The following is a 22,803-nucleotide window of genomic DNA, read 5'->3' as shown; positions in this document are numbered from 1 at the left end:
AAGGAAGGAGCTCTCACTTATAACGGTAGACAATTACAAACATGGCCCTAACCATGGTGTTTGGTTGCTCCAGGAACGCCACCATGGATGTAGTAGAATCTGACAAAATCCTGGAGGGCCAACAGGGCTTTGCATTTCATGCAAAGGTTTCCCTCCAATGATGCAAACAAGCTGACTGTCCTGCTCGGGTACAGGGGCAACCCAGTTATTAATGCTGGTTAAAGACAAAATATGCCGAATGCGAAGATTGTATTAAAGAGTAATGAGGGTGGCTTTATGTCCATACCCCTGTATCGGGAATCTACTTGGAGAGTGTGGCCGATCCAGGGTTCTTTCAAAGGGCATTGGTGTCGCCAAATGTTGCAGCTTTGGTAGATGCACAAATGGCTACGATGCAGCCTCTGATGAAATTCCTTGGTACGCCTACCAGTACCTCAGAATTGTGTCATGGAAGTTAGTGGGCCTCCTGTTCCCGATGTGATAAGGTGGGAAATTCGTAAATCAGATGTCAACGAGGCCAAGGTGTAAAATTACCATGGGCTTTAAAACTCTGGAGCAGCAAATACATTTTGCAACCTGTCTCACCCCTGCCCATCTGAAATCTGAGCATTAAAATCAACCTCATTGTTTTATTGGATTTTATGTGTCTCATTGATATTCTGCTGCAGTGCTGGGAAGAAATAATATTGCACACTATTTCTTACATTTGCCATCCTACAGAATCAAAACTGCTTACCAGTTTGATCTTTATGCAATTCGAGAAGTAGAAGGGAATTCGCATGGTTATCAACAGTGCCCCAACAAAATTGACAAAATGTTAATGCTTATTGGTCATTACAATTTTCAATGGTACTGGTTGGAAGAGTATTGAACAGCATTCCTTGTCAATACATCAACTATATGGTGACCTAAAGTGTTAGTTGTATTTAAGCCGATCACGTGAAAACTGGAGCATTTCGACATAACAGCAACAGTTTGCAGGAACTGAATTTTGTGATGCTGTATTTTTTTTGCCATTTTGGTTCATTTTAGCTGTCGGCGATCTTCTTGGAAAAGTATCACTTGATGTTTGCCTTGAAGCTGCAAAACTACTCTTGGAACATGACCGGTCAGTGAAATTCCCTTAAAGTAAATTATATCTTGCTTAATGATTATTAGCTGGATTTTTGATTTTACTACTTGGGTATTGAGGATGAGCTGGGGTCTATAAGATGTGCCTGATCCAAGCATTTCCATTTCTTCACTTTGTTCAGACGATGTTTAACACTAAGAAACTAAGATTGAAAATTAATCTGCATATGTCTGTCTGAATTTCCCAACAAGCCTTCCTCTCAGTTGTTACATTTTTGTTCATAGGATTGTGGAGAATGCTCCTATTGCAAAATTTTGGGTCCACATTTCACATTCCACGTCCGTGTATAAATTTCAAGGTTTGTTAATAAACCAATTGAATCACTTGAGATCTATTTTCAAATGCTTCACTGGTAGCACGCTTGCCTCTTGAGTCGGAGATTCTCAGTTCAAGTCTCTCTGCAACGCTTGAGCACAACAAACAGTTGAAAGCGTTGCCTTTCTGATGAATCATTAAACCAAGACCCCCAACTGTCTTCTCAGGTGGGTGTAAAACGTCCCATGGCACTAGTTGAAGAGCAGGAAAGTTATGATGTTTGGGCCAATATTTTTCCTCAATCAACATCATAAAAACAGATTACCTGGTCATTGTCATACTGTTGTCTGGAAGTTGCTGTCACAAATCGCTGCCATATTTTTTATATTGCAACAGTGACTACACTTCAAAAGTGTATTACTGGAAAGAGAGACATGGCTGAAGCTATTTATTTTGCACTGATCAGGGCAAATGCAAGAAAGCCAAATTTCAAATGATCACGAAATTTTCTTATTACTGGAGAAAAAGGGTGCTGATTGGTTGGTAAGTCGACTCTAGCCGTGATGTTGCCATGGAAAAAGCATTGGGTTACTATAGGTTTTGCTTTCTTCCAGGTAATTCAAAAAATTTGCAAGGCATCAACATATTCCTTTTGTTTACAGAGAACAAGTCTCTGCTTTTGAATGTATCTTATTTCTAGCAAGTGTAAATGAGCCACATTATGAGCATGACTGGTTGTTAACCAATCAGCACCCCTTGTCTCCTTTTACGTAAATTTCATTCTTGCATTTGTCCCAATAAATGGACGACAAAAGTTTTGGAAACATGTCTTTTCCGCAGTATTTAACTTCTAAAGTTAATTGGTTGTAAAGTGCCTTAGATGTGTTATCATAAAAGGTGATTTATATGGCAGTTTATTTTAATTTTCATCAGCCATTTTCCCCATTTGATTTCTAATGTCCCAGATAAAATTTTAAGTAAAATAAAACAGATTCAAAATATTATATGCTTCAACAAGTATCAATATATTTGTAACGTCAGATTGCAATTTCCCATTGCCACATTCTCTCTCTCTCTCTCTCTCAATGGTCCAGATTGTCCTGAATACTTGTGTTATAGTAATAGTGCATCTACAGCATTTGCTATTATTCTTGTACAGGTGTTCCAGGAAATTATTGCACAAGTGAGCTTTGCTAGTTCAATATCCCACCCCTATGTTTCCAGGGACATTGCATTCCTCTTTTCAGAGACCAGGTATAGCATTAAGGACGGGGTTCACCGATCTCATCCATTCCCATCCTACTACCAGCAAGAATGGAGAATTGGCACTGCAGTGGCACCAGAGAATCTCAACTGTGGCCAAGGTTGGAAGTTTTCCGCATAAGTGTTAACTAATAACTCCACCCCTCATTGAAAATAGTGCAGTAGTATTTTTCCTTCATTTAAACAAGTTTTCTGGCTACTTGTAGACATATTGATGAAAAAAGGTGCACATAAACCTGGCTGTGTCAATCTCGATTATAGGAAAATTCAGGGTTTAGTGGTTTCCAGGTTATCATGAGTACTGGATGTGATAACTAAAAGAGTACTGATTGCTGAAAACATCAATATAATACTGACTTACTAATGCCCTGGCTTTCAACAGAGATGGACTGTCCTTTGAATTTCTGACAACTTTGTCCAAGCAGTTTGAAACCAGTCATGAGATTGGAAAGATTTTATTGATGCATTTTATGCAACTGCTGCAAAGAGGCAAAGATGACCTTGCCAAGCAGAAGATCGAAGACATTATTACAGGTAGGAGATTGTCAAGAGAATTAGGCAATCATCTTCTCGTAATAATTGGTTGAAGTATTGATTGCTCAGGTACATGCTTATCGTCAAGAGCACTTCGGCTTCTGTTCAATCTCGCAAAGTTGGTCCTATTAATATGATTTTAGAATGTAGCATCAGAAAGCAATGCAAATTCAATTCTTGCCAACTTGCATTGAATTTAGACACCAATTTATTTTTCAGCAGTCTTTTTGACATAAATAAAATCATTTTCGATAAAGTGGTTGGTGCAGCTCAGTGTCACAGGGACAGGAAAGCAATCTGCCAGAATTTTCCAGCGTCCTTTCATTTAAATAATTAGGTCATGGGATGGTAGCATTAAGGTTCATGTGGCAGTTGATGAGTAGAAATCTGCATGAGCAAATTGGAGATCTATTACAGTACATTAGAGGGGCAGTTACATTTCCTGCTCATCCCGAGGAAACACTTTGGACTATTTTAAACTATTACTAGGAAGCTCATTTTAATGTATTGTACATCCACTAAGCAACGATTCATCAATTTTGATTAGAATCGTAAAAAACGTGGTAAAACTTCAGGGCTCTTTTTGCCCAAATATTTTTGTAACCAATCCATTGCATGAAAAGAGTCTTTCCATTAATAAAGGGAAATCCATTAAATTCTTTAACTGTTGTTTCCTTTGTTCACTATCAAAAATGTGTTGTGTTCTTTGACATTTTATTGGTTAGAACCAATATAGTTTTCCCCTTTTATCTGTTTTGACATAATGTATGTTGCAGTTTTTGCCTCTTTTTCATGCTCCTGCATCACATTTTTCCTTCAAGTTAGTTTGCACATTGTCTTTTTGAATATTTTGTAACTGGATTCAGACAAGAGATGAACTAAAGATTAAATTGAAAAAGATTACTTTTATTGAGGAACCAAGATGAAGGGCCCCAACATGGAGCGGAATTTAATGGACTGGTAAAAAGGGAGCCGTTTTCAGATGCCCAACACTTGCAGCTCTGGGTCACATTATGGTGGTGGCAGCTGGTTAAAATGCTTTATGGCAGCAGCAGGAACATAATCAAAGAGATATTTTTGTGGCATTTTTATGCCTCTAAATGGAATTAAATATTGCCTTGCGATTTAAATATGTGGTTCATGGGATAATGGGCCATTTGATCTCCAACCATATAAAGGTGGTTGGATAGGGTGAAGCCACACACTCTGAGAGGAAAGTCTGTCATTGTCGAGCTTTTTAACTATTAGGATGGATACTTATGAGAAGAGGAAGCCAACCAACTCACCAAGCTGAGGGACAGTCACAAAGCTGTGAGGCAGATTTAAGGAAGAGCTTGAAAGCTGAGGGGCTGGAATGCTGAGCAAAATACTATTTGCGGCAGAGCTGCCGACACCAGGTGCATCAGCAAGGTCTTGGACCCACTGTCGGATATGTTTGACAAGGGCAGTAGTCGGTAACTGGGAGTGAAAAAGACATGAGACTCCTCCACCTAGTGGATGACCCCCAAGTACGAAGGTAGTGACACACGCAAGGGTGGATTAGGTGCCAGAGTCATCAATGCCAGTACAGCAAGGCAAAGGATGCAATCTGCAGCTGGACAGGTTGCAGAAGGATGTCGAAGGAAACAACAGCAGGAGCGAGTCAAATATGCCAGTGTGTTCTGAAGCCTGATCACAGTATGGTTCAATTTAAAATAGAGATGGAGCGTGAGAAGGTAAAATTCAATACCAGTGTCTTGTGCTTAAACAAAGGAGACTACAATGGGATGAGAGAGAAATTGGCTAAGGTAGACTGGGAGCAAAAACGTTATGGTGGGACAATTGAACAGTGGAGGACTTTCAAAGCGATTTTTCACAGTGCTCAGCAAAAGTATATACCAGTGATAAGGAAGGGTTGTAGAAAAAGAGATAATCAGCAATGGATATCTAAGGAAATAAAGGAGGATATCAAATTGAAAGAAAATGCATACAAAGTGGCAAAGATTAGTGGGAAACTGGAGGATTGGGAAATCTTTAAAGGTTAACGGAAAGCTGTGAAAAAAGCTATCAAGAAAAGTAAGATGGATTATGAGAGTAAAGTAGCTCAGAATATAAAAACAGATAGCAAAAGTTTCTACAAATATATAAAATGAAAAAGAGTGGCTAAAGTAAATATTGATTCTTTAGAGCAGTGGTTCCCAAACTTTTTTCACTGGGCCGCACTTTTGGAATAAAAGTTTGCTCACGCCACACCAAATGTTTTATTGATGATAAATACATTCAAAAACAAAAAAAACAACTCCTAGCAGTGCTTGATTCAGAACATAGAACACAACTACTTTATAATATGATCATGGGACATCCAGAAAGTATAAAACAATGCTTGTTTAAACCATGTTTAAATTTTTATTTGATTGTCCTTGAATCTTCCCGCCACACTTGCCATCCTCTCTCACTGCACCAGTGTGGCGCGCCGCACCCATTGGGAACCACTGCTTTAGAGGATGAGAAGGGGGATGTAATAACTGGAAATGAGGAAATGGCTGAGGCATTGAACAGGTATTTTATGTCGGTCTTCACAGTGGAAGACACAAATAACATGCCAAAAATTGATGACAAGAAGGCAATGGCAGGTGAGGACCTAGAAACTATCATTATCACGAAAGAGGTAGTGTTGGACAAGCTAATGGGGCTAAAGGTAGACAAGTCTAGTGGTCCTGATGGAATGCATCCCAGGGTGCTAAAAGAGATGGCGGGGGAAATAACAAACTTTGCTGGACTCTGGGGTGGTTCCCGCAGATTGGAAAACAGCACATGTGATGCCACTGTTTAAAAAAGGAGGTCGACAAAAGTCGGGTAACCATCGGCCAGTTAGCTTAACTTCCGTAGTAGGGAAAATGCTTGAATCTGTCATCAAGGAAGAACTAGCAAGGCATCTGGATATAAATTGTCCCATTGGGAAGACGCAGCATGGGTTCATGAAGGGCAGGTCACGTTTGACTAATTTGGTGGAATTCTTTGAGAACATTATGTGCACAGTGGACAATGGGGAACCTGTGGATGTGGTGTATCTGGATTTCCAGAAGGCATTTGACAAGGTGCCGCACCAAAGGCTGCTGCATAAGATAAAGGTGCATGGTGTTACGGGTAATGTATTAGCATGGATAGAGAATTGGCTAACTAACAGAAAGCAAAGAGTGAGGGGTAAATTGGTGTTTTTCTGGTTGGCGATCAGTGATTGGTGATGTGCCTCAGGGATCAGTGTTGGGACCGCAATTGTTTACGATTTACATAGATGATTTGGAGTTGGGGACCAAGTGTAGTGTGTCAAAGTTCGCAGATGACACTAAGATGAGTGGTAGAGCAAAGTGTGCAGAGGACACTGAAAGTCTGCAAAGAGATATAGATAGTCTAAGTGAGTGGGCAAGGGTCTGGCAGATGGAGTACAATGTTGGTAAATGTGAGGTCATCCATTTTGGTAGGAATAACAGCAAAATGGACTATTATTTAAATGGTTAAAAGATTGCAGCATGCTGCTGTGTAGATGAACCTGGGTGTCCTTGTGCATGAATCACAAAAAGTTGGTTTGCAGGTGCAGCAGGTAATTAAGAAGGCAAGTGGAATTTTGTCCTTCATTGCTAGAGGGATGGAGTCTAAAAACAGTGAGATTATGTTGCAGCTGTATAAGGTTTTGGTGAGGCCACACCTGGAGTACTGTGTACAGGTTTGGTCTCCTTACTTGAAAAAGGATATACTGACACTTGGAGGGGGTACAGAGGAGATTCACTAGGTTGATTCCGGAGTTGAGAGGGTTGGCTTATGAGGAGAGACTGACTAGAGTGGGGCTATACTCATTGGAATTCAGAAGAATGAGGGGAAATCTTATAGAAACATATAAAATTGTGAAGGGAATTGATAAGATAAAAGCAGGGAAGTTGTTTCCACTGGCAGATGAAATTAGAACTTGAGGGTATGGCCTCAAAATAGGTGGGGGGGGGGGGGGGGCGGGGGGAGATTTGGGACTGAGTTGAGGAGGAACTTCTTCACACAAAGGGTTGTGAATGTGTGGAATTCCCTGAAGCAGTTGAAGCTACCTTGTTGAATGTTTTTAAGGCAAGGAAAGATAATTTTTTGAACAGTAAAGGGAATTAAGGATTATGGTGAGTGGGTGGGTAAGTGGAGCTGAGCCCACAAAAAGATCAGCCATGATCTTATTGAATGGCGGAGCGGGCTCAAGGGGCCAGATGGCCTACTCCTGCTCCTAGTTCTTGTGTTCAAATGAAGTGCTTCCAGATGTCGGAATGCCAGCACCAGAGAAGACTCTGGCAATCCAGGGGTTCTGCTACCAGCTTGTACACAAAGTTGCAGCAGAATCTGCAATTCATGCAACTGGTTGGACACTCAATGACTGTGACTCTGAAAGTCACTGCAGTGCTGAACTTCTCTGTATCCGACTCTTTCCAGAGATCAACTAGGAACATCTGTGGGATATCCCAGGCAGTGCCTTAACTCCATTAAGGATGTCACCAGTAGCAATGTTAGAAATTCATGTTCCTTTCAGAGTAAACAAGGAAAGCTGCAGAATGAATTGAGAGCAGGTGATGCTCATTGGAACTTGTCGGTAAAGCTGGATTTTTCCCCAGTAGGGAGATTGCTTCTAGACAGGGAGCGGATCCAGAATGATAGAATGGAAACTGGTGTTTGTACTGAACGATAGTATCAGTAAAACACTTTTGAACCATCAGAATGTCTTCCACTGTGAAATTTGGTAAATAGATATTCACTTGTTCAACAGTTAATGCCTTGTTTAAGAGGGCGGAGAGCTACCACAGTGCCACCAGACTAATCCTGATAGCCAGACAGAGAGGAGTGTGGCCTTCGGGGCCACTGCCTGCTTTCCGCAGATACTGGGTGTAATTGATTGCATTCGTGGCCATCAAAACTCCCTCTAACAAATCTGCAGCCGCCTTCAACAGGAAGAGATGGTATTCCATTCAATCAATGTATCACTGAAAATGCAATCAGTCAGTAACCACAGAGCAATCATGACTTCTTAAAATTTATTCAGGGAATTTGGGCTTCGTTGGCTAAGCTAGCATTGCCCTTGAAAAGGTGGTGATGAGCTGCCTCCTTGAACTACTGCAGTCCATGTGGTGTAGGTACACCCATAGTCCTGATCGAGAGGGAATTCCAGGATTTTGACATTGCGACAGTGAAGGAACAGTGATATATTTCACAGTAACTTCATTGCAGTGTTAATATAAGCCTTATTTGTGACTAATAAATAAATAAACTAAATAAATATTTTCAAGTCAGGATGTTGAGTGGCTTGGAGGTAAATTTCCAGGTGGCGGTGTTCCCAAATATCTGCTGCCCTTGTCCTTCTAGATGGTAGTGGTTATGAGTTTGTAAGGTGATCTCCTTTGACATTCCCATGTACTGTAGTTGTTTCAGCTCAGGCACAATTTCAGGGATGGATCTTCAGGGCTCAAGACATGGCGGCTAATGCCGGATCAACCAGGGCTACAATAAATCCGCTTCTGTTACTTAGAGCTTTCTTGTGGTGTGCTGCAGTATGACCCAGTGAGGGTTCCAGGATCATAGATGTCTTCAATGTGGGAGTGGCTATGTTCCATGAGGCATGGACCTCTTGCCTTTGAATGGCACAGAGACAACCTGAGCTTTGTTGCCACCAAGAGCTCCTTGGTGAACAACTTGCAGAACAAACCATGCCACAAGGTGTCCTGAAAACATTCTCAATCAGGGCATTGGTACTAGCTGGACTAGATCATCACCAGAGACATATCTCTGAACAGTTTCTCAACTCAGCGCTGACTGTGATGTGGATTATTTGCTGCCACCCTCAATTTTTTTTTTCATTCAAAGCAGAAAAGCCATCTTCCCCTCAACATTTACCATACTTCCCAACCGAACAAGATCAAATTGTTCCTCAACTCAGTTTAAAAAGTGCTCTCTGACATTCCCATACAACATACTTTGAGACACCATTTCCAATACTTTACTCAATGTATGGGAAACAAGGCTGGAAAAATGTTGACTGGTTCTACATTTGTGATGAAACTTGTCATTGAAGTCAAATGGTGTGTTCTCATTAATTACAAACAAGATTTGAACAAGAAGATCCTGAATACACCATGAGCTGGGAGGTGTGCCAGTAACTTATGGTTACTTTTTTACCAGAATATCCAGGAAATGTAAGAACATAGATGAAGGGATCAAAAACACAGCAGGTGCATCAGCAAAGATAATGGCACTCGTGAAAACCGAGGTTGGGGGAGGTCATCACCAACAGTTGAAGAAATGGTTGAGTTGCAGTCTAGAGAGAACACTGAGGAAACTCTGGACACCAGAGAAAGCCTGCCATCATGACGGAATTGGAATTTTAACCACAGTGAAGACGCTTAGGAAGGCTATTGCTCCGTTTGCCATGGGCTAAGCCTCAAATACTATACAATAATGTCAGGCTGTACCACCTGAACGCAACATGCACTGGAAGCCGGAATTCCTGCAGCAAATGAACAGACTTTGCTGTCTCCACTGGAGAGAAGAGTAGCGCCCAAGGATATGCATGATGTAATAAGTGTCATCCTGTGCAAGAACAAGGATGAGTGCAGGAATTGAAACAACTGTCAAAGCATCTGCTGAGCATCGTGGGAAAAGTGTTTGCTAATGTCTTTTGTCAGGCTGCAGATCTTTGGTGAATGCACCTACCCAGAATCTCAATTGACATGATCTTCTCAGTCCGGCAGATGCAAGAGAAATGTTGTACACAAAAGGGACCAGTATAAATTGCCTTTATTGGCATCATGAAGGCATTTAACCATACGAGCAGAGTTGGTCTGTTTAAGCTTCTGGTAAAAATCGGCTACCATTCAAACCTACTCAATGTGATCTCCTCTCTCCATGACATTATGATTACTGAGGTCTCCTATGAAGGGGCAACACTAGAGCTATGGCGAGGTCAAGCAGGTTGTGCTCAGACATTGGCACTCCTTGGCATAGTCCTCTCTATGTGACCATGATATGCCATTAGGTCATCACTGAGGATATCTACTTGCATACCAAAATGTCAGCTGTTCAGACTTGCTCGTCTGAGATCACATCAAAGGTGTGCCAAGTTCTCATCAGAGAATTGTTCTACGTTGATAATGATGCACTAATATTCCACACTAAGGAACACCTTCAATGGCAAATAGTCTGAGTCTTTCGCAAATTTGATTTCACAATTGGCATCAAGAAAACAAATGTCATAGTCTAAGGTGTTGCTGTACTGCTATGTCAGCATGAATAATGGCGCTGGATGTTGCTGATAGATTCGCATACCTAGGCTCCACAATTTGTCATTTCAAGCATTGCAAAAGCTGCTTCTATTATATCCAAACTGAGCATATGAATACACCACAACAGCAACCTTACTAGGCAGACCAAACTGGAAGACTACCAACCCTGCCTCCACAGTACAGTCCTCTACAGTAGTCAACATCTGCTATTTGGGATACAAGACTGAAAAGTGGTAGCATTTGCTGTCTCAGATTTATCCTTGACATCTCTTGGCTGGAAAGATTCATCAACTTAAATGTCCTGGATTTTGCGAATGTGATCAGCATACAGTTGTTGCTAAGCCAACAATTTATTCTCTGCTGACTCGGCAACAATCTTCAGATGGTTACAGCCACTTACCTATATGGTACTTTTATATGATTAACTGGCCACTAGGTCATGACCTCCTGGGTGTCCATAGCTCTACTACCAAGATACCTGTACACAACGTAAGAAGATGGTGGGCATTAACACTGATTACGTGGAGACAGCTGATGAGAACTGCTGCTGATGGCAGGTCTGTCATATAAGGATAGACGAAGTCAGTTAGGATTATATTCATTGGAGTTTAGAAGAGTGAGAGGGGATCTCATAGAAACTTATAAAATTCTAACAGGGTTAGACAAGGTAGATTCAGAAAGAATGTTCCCAATGGTTGGGGAGTCCAGAACTAGGGGTCATAGTTTGAGATGAAGGATAAACCTTTTAGAGTTGAGGTGAGGAGAAATTTCTTCATCCAGAGGGTGATGAATGTGTGGAATTCACTACCACAGAAAGTAGTTGAGGCCAAAACATTGTCCTGATTTCAAGAAGAAATTCGATATAACTCTTGGGGCTAAAGAGATATAGGGAAGGAGGGATCACGATATTGAATGAATGGCGGAGCAGGCTCGAAGGGCCGAATGGCCTACTTGCTCCTGCTTCTAGTTTCTATGTTTCGATGACTTCGGGAGGCTGACTGGAAGGGCTTTGGATGAGGCAAGCCGAAACAAGAAGCTCAACAGGCCGTAAAGAGGGCCAAGAGAAAATAAAGGTGACTGAGTTTTGCAAAGTCTGAGCTCACTGTTTTCCTCAGCAGAACCAGCCACATCAACTGATCACCACGGCACAAACTTTTATCTTATGAAACAGGAGGCTGCCAACATATGAGAAGCAAGAACCTTAGATATATGCATGAGGGAGGATTGTAACGATCTCAGTCACACCGAACCAGCAGTAATGAGGCCCTTGGGCTGCCTGCTACAAAAGAATACCAACCCTCATCATCACACTTGAAATTTATTAGTGTTCATTGCTCAACCTCTCCATGCACATTGTCCCATCCAACAAGGGGGCTTCACTCCACTTCCTTCTTAAATCAGGCAGATAAAAGTGCAGCTATTCACGTTTCTAATGAGGAAACAAAAATAACTGAATAAAAGATGCAGGGATAAATATAACAAGTGTAATAACTCAAGGAAATCGACTAGTAAGGAATGGTATTTATTGTTAAATACAAAATAAAGCCACTACTCTGTGGTGTACATAAATAAGTCCCAACCGAGCAATAGTTCTGCAGACCTATCCCAGTGATTGCCTTATAAAGGGCTCAGGTGATGAGTTCCAGCAGGCCAGCCACTGCCTGTTACCAAGGGAGCTTGTATTCAACGAACGCAACAGGGAGATCAGTTGGAACTCATGCTGGTTATCACACCAGTCCAATTTAATGAGATGCAAAGGCCAATTATAATTATATAAGAATTTAAAATACAACTACCCATGCCACCTTTGTGCATCTGGGTGCTGCTTCTAATATACTTCCGAGTGTGTTGATGAGGAGTGGCCTGGATCTGCAGTGGAGAGACAGACAGACTTCTGATTGAGATATCTTATGACTTGAGAGGAACTTGGCCACTGTCCTTTGGATGCATAAGGCTGAACAGCTCTTCACAGACCATAAGGTACATGAGCAGAATTGGGCTGTTAGGCCCATCAAGTCTGCTCTGCCATTCAGTCCTGGCTGATAAGTTTCTCAACCCCATCCTCCTCCATTTTCTCTGGAACCTTTGATTTCCCCTTAGCAATCAAGAACCTATCTATCACAGGTGCAACTGCCTCCTATGTGGCCATGTCTACTGAAGGCAGTCAGGTCACTCACTGACAGAGGCACCTATGTGTGTAGCACCTTGACAGGAGACCCCAGATGTGGCAGGCTGCTGCTCCTTCTCCCTCTCTGGGGACAATGGTGTCTACAGGAGAAGGAAGGGCATCTGGAATGGAATCTTGTTGCTTCATCCCCCACTGTCAAGTGGCCACAACCACATAGAGTTCATGGTCAAAGTGATGGTGTGCAAGTTTGCACATATGCAACAGCACACGAATAGTATGCTGAATCTGGCTCCTCATGACTGTTGCCAAGCTCTCCATAGTGGAAGCATGCACTCACACATTGGGAATCTGCTGCTGCTGATGGCCCAAAGCATGTCATGGATGCCCAGATTTGAGCTGATTCAACTAGTTCTGAATCTATCCATTCAACACAATAGTATGGACCCATAACATAGTGAAAGTGTACTTACTGTGAAAGTGGGGTTATGTCTCCAGTATGGTGGTCACGCCTACCAATACTTCTAGATTAGATACAGTTTTAACACTTGTATTGATACAGAAAGGTAAAGAAATCCCCCCCCCACTAAGAGTATATTCTGTTTATGCAGTGCTTCTTCCTGTGTGGTGTCCAATATGGAAGAGTACTAATCCTTCAGTTGAGGGAGAGCTAAGGAAATTTGGCATGTCCGCTATGACTCTCTCCAACCTTTGTGGATGCACCATGGAAAGCATTATTTCTAGTTGTATCACAGCTTGGTATGGCTCCTGCTCTGTCCAAACATGCCTACCGCTCTATCGCCTGCCCCCACTTTGGCAAATCAGACCACAAGGCTGTGCTCCTGCTTCCGGTTTCCAAGCAAAAACTGAAGCGGGAGATTCCGTCAAAGAAAGTCATGCAGTGTTAGTCTGAGGAATTGATGATCTCCTACGGGACTGTTTAGTTAGAGTCAGTGGACTGGTCAGTATTTAAAAACTGTGTGACCAGCCTGAACGAGTACGCCACCACAGTAACTGACATTATTAGTAAGTGTGTCGAAGACTGTGCCAAAGAAGCAAATCTGCGTGTTTCCCAACTGGAAACCACAGATTAACAGGGATATCCAGTGCTTGAAGTCGAGGTCTGAGGTGTTCAAGTCAGGCGACCCTGACCTATATGATCTAAGGAGATCCATCAAAGATGCTAAAAGTCATAACTGGACCAAGCTAAAGTCCCAGCTAGCCACATGGACCCCCACTGACTATGGCAAAGTCTGCAAGACGTAACAGGCTACAAGATGAAGGCATGTAAAATCGTTGGCTCCAATGCACTCCTCCCTGATGAGCTTAAAACATTCTATGCCTGTTTTGAACAAGAGGTCAGCAAGCACACACCCTCCACCCTGGAAGCCTCAGATGAACTTGTATCTGAGGTCACCATTACAGATGTCAGAGCAGCCTTCCCCAAGGCCAACCCATGGAAAGCATCTGGCCCAGATGGGGTTCCCAGACGAGCACTCGAATCCTGTGCGGATCAGCTGGCGGGTGTATTTGCAGACGCCTTCAACTTCTCTTTACAACAATCTGAGGTCCCTCTCTGCTTCAAGAAAACTACCATCATCCCAGGACCAAAGAAAAGCCAAGCAGCGTGCCTTAATGACTATTGTCCGGTGGCTCTGACATTCATAATTATGAAGTGCTTTGGAAGGTTCATGGCACGAATCAGTTCCAGCCTCCCAGATTGCCTGGATCCACTATAGTTCACTAGCCGCCACAGCAGGTCCACAGCAGACACCATCTCCCTGGCCCTGCACTCAACCCTGGAACACCTAGATAACAAAGACACCTATGTCAGACATTTATTTATTGACTACAACTCAGCCGTCAGCACCATTATTCCTATGAAACTCATCTCCAAACTTCGTGGCCTCGGCCTCGACGCCTCCCTCTGCAACTGGAGCCTGAACTTCTGAACCCACAGACCGCAATCAGTAAGAATAGGCAACAACAAGACCTCCACAATCATCCTCAACACCGGTGACCCACAAGGCTGTGTCCTCAGCCCCCTACTATACTCCTTATACTCCTATGACTGTGGCCAAATTCCCCTGCAGCTCGATTTTCAAGTTTGCTGATGACACAACCGCAGTGGGTCGGATCTCAAACAATGACGAGTACAAGAATGAGATGGAGAATCTGGTGAACTGGTGCGAAGATAATCTCTCCCTCAATGTCAACAAAACAAAGGAGATAGTCATCGACTTCAGGAAACATAGTGGAGAACATGTCCCTGTCCACATCAACGGGGATGAAGTGGAAATGGTAGAGGGCTTCAAGTTTTTAGGTGTCCAAATCACCAACAACCTGTCCTGGTACCCCCATGCCGACCCTAAAGTTAAGAGAGCCCACCAACGCCTCTACTTTCTCAGAAGACTAAGGAAATTTGGCATGTCAGCTACGACTCTCACCAACCTTTACAGATACAATCAGAAAGAATGATTTCTGTGGTGTATCACAGCTTGGTATGGCTCCTGCTCTGCCCAAGATCGCAAGAAACTACAAAGGGTCATGGAATGAAGCCCAATCCATCACGCCAATCAGACTCCCATACATTGACTCTCTCTACAGTTCCCGCTGCCTTGGAAAAGCAGCCAGCATAATCAAGGACCCCACGCATCCCGGACATATTCTCTTCCGTCAGGAGAAAGATACAAAAGTCTGAGGTCACGAACCAACTGACTCAAGAACGGCTTCTTCCCTGCTGCTATTAGATTTTGAATGGACCTATTTCGTATTAAGTTGATCTTTGTCTACCCCTTAGCTATGACTGTAATGCTACATTCTGCACCCTCTCCTTTCCTTCTCTACATATGGTTTGCTTTGTATAACGTGCAAGAAACAATACTTTTCACTGTATACCAATACATGTGAATTTACATGTAAATAAATAAAATTTAAAAAGCAGTAGGTAATAATCTGCCAGAGGTTTTCTTGCCCATGTGTGACCTGATGCAATGAGGCTTCACGGGATACAATTGTACACCGCTATGTTGCCACCTCTGATGTATCCAGCCTGCAGGTGGAACAGAGTATCTGCCCTGGGGTAGTGATGTAGGAATCTGAGGCATTGACTATAAGGTCATCTGACTACGTCAGGGTGTTGTTTGATTTAGTATGTGGGACAGCTCCCACAGTTTTGGCTTGGGTCTGAGATGTCAAGAGAATTTTGCAGGGTCGATTGGGTGGCACTGCCTTTGTCCCGTTCGCTGCTTTTGTCCCGTTCGCTGCTTTTGTCCCGTTCGCTGCTTTTGTCCCGTTCGCTGCTTTTGTCCCGTTCGCTGCTTTTGTCCCGTTCGCTGCTTTTGTCCCGTTCGCTGCTTTTGTCCCGTTCGCTGCTTTTGTCCCGTTCGCTGCTTTTGTCCCGTTCGCTGCTTTTGTCCCGTTCGCTGCTTTTGTCCCGTTCGCTGCTTTTGTCCCGTTCGCTGCTTTTGTCCCGTTCGCTGCTTTTGTCCCGTTCGCTGCTTTTGTCCCGTTCGCTGCTTTTGTCCCGTTCGCTGCTTTTGTCCCGTTCGCTGCTTTTGTCCCGTTCGCTGCTTTTGTCCCGTTCGCTGCTTTTGTCCCGTTCGCTGCTTTTGTCCCGTTCGCTGCTTTTGTCCCGTTCAGTGCCTCCATTGATGCTAGGTGATCTGTTGGTTTTATTCTACTTTTTCATGTCGATTTGATACAACTGGGAGGCTGCTAGGCCATTTCAGAGATCATGTAAGAGTCAGACACATTGCTGATGAATCATTTGTAGGCCTTCTGGGTCAGAGTGACTGATTTCTTTCCCGTATGGACATGCGTGAACCAGATGGATTTTTATAACAATTCAATAATTTCGTGGTCAACATTATTGAGATGAGTTTTTTTTAAATCCTCGTTTATTTAATCATTTTAAGTTCCCCAGCTGCTGAGGTAGGATTTCAACTGAGCTGTGGAACATTAGTCTCGTAACATAACCAGTATGCTACAGTTCCTGACAGCGGTTCTGAATTTGTCTTTTACGAACATGAGCTGTCCATTTTGTTATGAGTTGAATTAGAAACATGTTTCTGGATTTACCTTTTAGTGTCACATGCACCTCTTTAACATCACCTTTCAATCACCTCCGTTCAGTATTTGTGAGTCCAGATTCTCCAATTTTACTAACTCACTCCTCTGACTCTCCTTATTGTTCTTCACTATTTTGCCTTTGAGGTTTGAATTCTGCCTTGAGCCTTTTAGGGAGAAACAGTACTCAAGATAAGTATTCTGACGAGCATCAAAATCATTGATAGCCTTGTGTCTCATAGGATGATAGGTTGCACCATGGTGGTTAGCTTGTGTTGAGCATTGCCTTGTGTGATTCAGGAGCCCCATTCCAGCATGGCAGTCTCTGACGTAGAGGAAATCACTGTGTTGAGAAGTTGCAGGATTCACTGCCCTCTGTTTTGTCTGGACCCTCTTCTCAGTGAGCTGAGCTTTCCATTTCTTCCCGCCTCTTCTATTATCCTTCCAAGCAGTCAGCCTCGAAAGGTCACAACTGTCATCAACAGTCTCCCAATTGTCTGTGATAATGTCCGCCACCTTCATATCTCACTTGCACATGACCTCATGATGGAGGTATGGACTTTGAAGAGGTCATGGCACAGTATAGAGAGGTTCTTGGGATAAATGGCCGTCGACCATCCAATGAACATTGCTGATCCAGCGTGTCAACTTTGGCTTAACAATTAGTGTATAGTGAAGGAATTAGCATTGTCTAGGACTTCTAGAGTTGGTGACCTTGACCTGCCAGGTGAAACCAAGGATACATCTGAGACAGCAAAGTTGAAACTGTTTTGGCCTTTTCTCCTGCCTAGCATATGTTGATCAGTTCTCACTACTATAAAGGAATGCACTGAGAATGCAGGCTCGGAAAGCTTACAGTTCATTGTTCTCAGCAAGTTTATTGTTGCTCACGTTCTCTTACTCAGCTTGGATGTAATTGCTGCAGCTTTTGCAATGCATGGGTAATTTCAGAATCAAGTGACAAATTTCTGGTTTTCCACATAGAGATTGGGACTCGCATACTGTTAAAGGTTGAGACGGGGTAGAGTTTGTAAAATGTGTTCAGGAGAATTTTCTACATCAGTATATAGAGGTGCCAACTAGAGAGGATGCGATATTGGATCTCCTATTGGGAAATGAGTTAGGGCAGGTGATGGATGTGAGTGTGAGGGAACACTTTGGATCCAGTGATCATAATGCCATTAGTTTCAACCTGATCGTGGATAAGGATAGATCTGGTCCTCGGGTTGAAGTTCTGAACTGGAAAAAGGCCAAATTTGATGAAATGAGAAGGGATCTGGGAAGTGTGGATTGGCACAGGCTGTTCTCTGGTAAGGATGTAAATGGAAAGTGGGAGGCCTTCAAAGGAGAAATTTTGAAAGTGCAGAGTTTGTATGTTCCTGTCAGGATTAAAGGCAAAGTAAATAGGAATAAGGAACCTTGGTTCTCGAGGGAGATTGTAACACTGATTAAGAGGAAGAGAGAGTTGTATGAAATGTACAGGCAGCAAGGAACACATCAGATACTCGAGTATAAGAAGTGCAAGAAGCTACTTAAGAAGGAAATCAGGAGGGCTAAAAGAAGACATGAAGTTGCTTTGGCAGACAGAGTGAAGGAAAATCCAAAGAGCTTCTATAGGTATGTTAGGAGCAAAAGGATAGTGAGGGATAAAATTGGTCCTCTTGAAGACCAGAGTGGTACACTGTGTATGGAACCAAAAGAGATGGGGGAGATACTAAATGTTTTTTTTGCATCCGTATTTACTGAGGAAACGGGCATGGAGTCTACGGAAATAGGGCAAACTGGTAGGGAGGCCATGGAAGCTTTACAGATTAAAGGGGAGGAGGTGCTCGCTGTCTTGAGGCAAATCAGAGTGGATAAATCCCCAGGACCGGACAGGGTATTCCCACGGACCTTGAGGGAAGCTAGTGTTGAACTTGCAGGGGCCCTGGCAGACACATTTAAAATGTCAGTATTCACGGGGGAGGTGCGGATGATTGGAGGGTGGCTCATGTTGTTCCGTTGTTTAAAAAAGGTTCCAAAAGAAATCCGGGAAATTATAGGCCAGTAAGTTTGACGTCGGTGGTGGGCAAGTTATTGGAAGGTGTGATAAGGGATAGGATCTACAAATATTTGGATAGACAGGGACTTATTAGGGAGAGTCAACATGGCTTTGTGCGTGGTAGGTCATGTTTGACCAATCAGAGTTTTAAAATTAGAGTTTTTCGAGGAGGTTACCAGGAAAGTGGATGAAGGGAAGGCGGTGGATGTTGTCTACCTGGATTTCAGCAAGGCCTTTGACAAGGTCCCTCATGGGAGGTTAGTTAGGAAGGTTCAGTCGCTGGGTATACATGGGGAGGTAGTAAATTGGATAAGACACTGGCTCAATGGAAGAAGCCAGAGAGTGGTTGGGGAGGATTGCTTCTCTGAGTGGAGGCCTGTGACTAGTGGTGTGCCGCAGGGATCGGTGTTGGGTCCATTGTTGTTTTGTCATCTATATCAATGATCTGGATGATAATGTGGTAAATTGGATCAGCAAGTTTGCTGATGATACAAAGATTGGAGGTGTAGTGGACAGTGAGGAAGGTTTTCAAAGCTTGCAGAGGGATTTGGACCAACTAGAAAAATGGGCTGAAAAATGGCAAATGGAATTTAACGCAGACAAGTGTGAGATATTGCACTTTGGAAGGACAAACCAAAGAAGAACGTACAGGGTAAATGGTAGGACTCTGAAGAGTGCAGTTGAACAGAGGGATCTGGGAATACAGGTACAGAGTTCCCTAAAAGTGACGTCACAGGTGGATAGGGTCGTAAAGAGTGCCTTTGGTACATTGGCCTTTATAAATCGGAGTATCGAGTATAAAAGTTGGAGTGTTATGGTAAGGTTATATAAGGCATTGGTGAGGCTGAATTTGGAGTATTGTGTACAGTTTTGGTCACCTAGTTACAGGAAGGATGTAAATAAGATTGAAAGAGTGCAGAGAAGGTTCACAAGGATGTTGCCGGGACTTGAGAAGCTGAGTTACAGAGAGAGATTGAATAGGTTAGGACTTTATTCCCTGGAGTGTAGAAGATTGAGGGGAGATTTGATAGAGGTATATAAGATTTTGATGGGTATAGATAGAGTGAATGCAAGCAGGCTTTTTCCGCTGAGGCTAGGGGAGAAAAAAACCAGAGGGCATGGGTTAAGGGTGAAAGGAGAAAAGTTTAGAGGGAATATTAGGGGGGGCTTCTTCACGCAGAGAGTGGTGGGAGTGTGGAATGAGCTGCCGGATAAAGTGGTAAATGCTTTTAACATTTAAGAAAAACTTGGACGGGTTCATGGAGGAGAGGGGTGTGGAGGGATATGGTCCAAGTGCAGGTCAGTGGGACTAGGCATAAAATGGTTCGGCACAGACAAGAAGGGCCAAAAGGCCTGTTTCTGAGCTGTAATTTTCTATGGTTCTATGGAATGTAAATATATGAAGCTGTCAACAAGGTCCAGTTTCAAATTGTCAGTACTGATAGATTGCAACATCCTGGACTATGGCATTTGCCATCCAAACCAAACTATTTTCAGGCAAAAGAGAGTGTCCATTTGCCATTAACAGTGCTGCTTGGAAAGGAATACTAGTGGAGCATTATACAAGTAGATTCGGACTTCACTTACTGCAACAAAACTTGAATACTTACCTTGGAGGTCAGGAACTCTGGTCTCCTGCTCATGCATTGGCTAGGAAAAGGCAGCCCATATGTAGATTTTGTTTTTGCATCTTTAGGCCGGGAAACCAGCCTTGCACACGTGCAGAAGAAACAATGAAGTGTAATGTCGTGCAACTGGAAGTCAGGGGTGGGACAGACCTAATTTGCACATTTGCAAACAGCTATTGTAAAATAAAATGAGCTTATGTAAAATTAATTAATGATGAAACTGATACCTTGAGGGAAATTAACTGATCCCACACTCAAGCTCTCAAGGGTGTACCTGTCGAAGAATCAGTGCAGAGATTTGGACAGTTCAAACGAGAATGACCAGACATTGTTCCGGCAATGAGCAGTGGGGAGTGCCAAGTGCAGGTAAGTGAAAGCACAAACAGGAAGTTGTGAAAGGTGGGCCTTTACTGCAAAGGTGACATTTTAGGCTAATTTTCTGGGATTAGGAACAATTTTTATGACAAACAGCATAAAAAATGCAGAAATGCATCGTTTTGTTTTGAGAATGAAAGGTAATATTTATTCCATAGTTGTCAACCGTTTCTGCATATTTTCATCGTGGTCAATTTCTTCTGATTATCAAATTTAGGTCATTACACAGGGAAGCGACTTTCATCAGAAATTCTGACTCGATTTCATATTGTTCTCTGGGAAAGAGCTGCCAAGAAATTTGAGGTGAGAAGCAAGTAATAGAAATGTGTGAAACCCAATCAAAGGTATACATTCATGAATGCAAAAAATCTATACTTAGGTCACCTTTATCGGGCAAGCCACTTCTCTATTGCAACTACTTTGCCAAATATTAGTTGCTATTTGTTATGTATTTGGGGCTGTTGTTGAGTTGTTGCACTGTCACTTTAAGAGTCAAGTCACATGTCCAGTTTGTGAGGTCATTGACTGCTTTGTGGGCATTTGCCTAATCTAGATCAACCCTCTGTACAGTCAACAATTAATCAATAAACCTGAGTTTTTCACCCAATCTCATGGGCTATCACTTTAAATTATTTTATTCAATATTCTTTGATATATTTGAATGGTAACTAGATGCAGTTTAATTCGATACAATGGAAAATTGGTTTATCAATAAAAATAAGCATTTTAAATCCCAGTGTGAATCCACCACATGTGAATAACCTTATTTTAAGTGATAGTGAATTTATTTTTTTTAAAAGGCAGGTGTTTGGAGACAGTTGCCAGGTTCTTAGCAAATTTTTAAAAAAAATTCTTATTCGTGCCCTTGCAACCAATGGAATCAGTTGAATTTTTAGAGCCTCAGAGATTCTAAAATCAGCACATTTCAACAAAATTTGCATTCATTCGTTCTGGAGTTTTGGTCGGTTTTATAGGTGGGGTCCACTTGTACTGTGATGTTTTTAACGAGTGCAAAAGATGGCAAAAACTCATTGTGCAGAAAGTAACTTGCTCTTAAAATTCAGAGTTCTTTTAAGCTGAATTTGGCTGAATTATAACAAAGAAACAACTGAGTGCAGCAATCAGAGATATCCACCATTTGGTAGAATTCTAATTTTGGATACTGAAAATCAGCCCTTTTTCCAATTTCCTCTCCCTTTGGCTACTGCTACCTCCAATGTGGCAAATACTGGGAGGAGACTGTCTCAGCCTTGAAATCTAAACCAGTAACAAGGCCAGGTTCATGACCTGGGGAGCTGCCACTAAGCCTTGCACCTCAGCCTTCCCTAAGCCTGGCTGCTAACACACATCCCACTAAAAGGACATACTCTGCTGCTGGCTGCTTGGTGGAGCAGAAGGGTTCAGCAGGCCTACGGTGGGTCCTGCAGGGAAGAGGGCGCGTCAGAGCCCGATTCTTGGCAGGGCTGGCAAGGAGCAGTGGAGTGCGGTAGGAATTAACAGTTCCAGGAATGCACTGGCGGCTGAATCCAGGCCTCAATGGAGTTCAGCAGGCCCAGGATGAGGAGGAGTGCAAGCAGTTATGGGGGGAGTGGGATGAGTTGATGACGCAATTAGTGTAATGGCTCCTCAGGTGAGTACTGCCAAGCTTGTGGCACCATGGGTGCATTAGCTGGACAGGGGAAGAAAAAGAATGATCATGGATTCCATAGTCGGGATCAGACAGGCGTTTCTGCAGCAGTAAACGTGACTGCAGGATGGTGTACTGTTCTCTGGTGCCACAGTCAAAGATAGATGGAATCTATCCCAGGCTGCTCAGGGAGACGAGAGATGAAATCGCTGGGCCTCTGACGAAAATCTTTGTCTCGTCACTGGACATAGGTGAGGTCCCAGAGGATTGGAGGATAGCTAACGTGGTCCCGTTATTTAAGAAGGGTAGGAAGGATAACCCAGGAAATTATAGGCCGGTGAGCTTGACGTCCGTGGTCGGGAAGTTGTAGGAGAGGATTCTTAGAGATAGGATGTATGCGCATTTAGAAAGGAATAAACTCATTAACGATAGTCAGCATGGTTTTGTGAGAGGGAGGTCATGCCTCACTAACCTG

At 42.9% G+C, this 22,803-nt stretch overlaps 1 protein-coding gene across 1 annotated transcript in view; it reads left to right on the top strand.

Moving 5' to 3' along the window:
• The window catches only part of tex11 (testis expressed 11), a 168,433-nt gene that overhangs the window by 66,618 nt on the left and 79,012 nt on the right, over nucleotides 1-22,803 (top strand). Inside the window, exons 12-14 of the mRNA XM_078212049.1 lie at nucleotides 1,033-1,108; nucleotides 3,033-3,184; nucleotides 20,919-21,004. Coding sequence (XP_078068175.1) covers nucleotides 1,033-1,108; nucleotides 3,033-3,184; nucleotides 20,919-21,004 — 314 coding nt within the window. The remainder of the gene's footprint in view (nucleotides 1-1,032; nucleotides 1,109-3,032; nucleotides 3,185-20,918; nucleotides 21,005-22,803) is intronic.

Source organism: Mustelus asterias, chromosome 4, assembly GCF_964213995.1.
Source record: "Mustelus asterias chromosome 4, sMusAst1.hap1.1, whole genome shotgun sequence".
In the NCBI taxonomy this organism is placed as follows: domain Eukaryota; kingdom Metazoa; phylum Chordata; class Chondrichthyes; order Carcharhiniformes; family Triakidae; genus Mustelus; species Mustelus asterias.
Note: the sequence above shows the minus strand (reverse complement) of the source record. Positions and strands in the feature narration are given on the sequence as shown.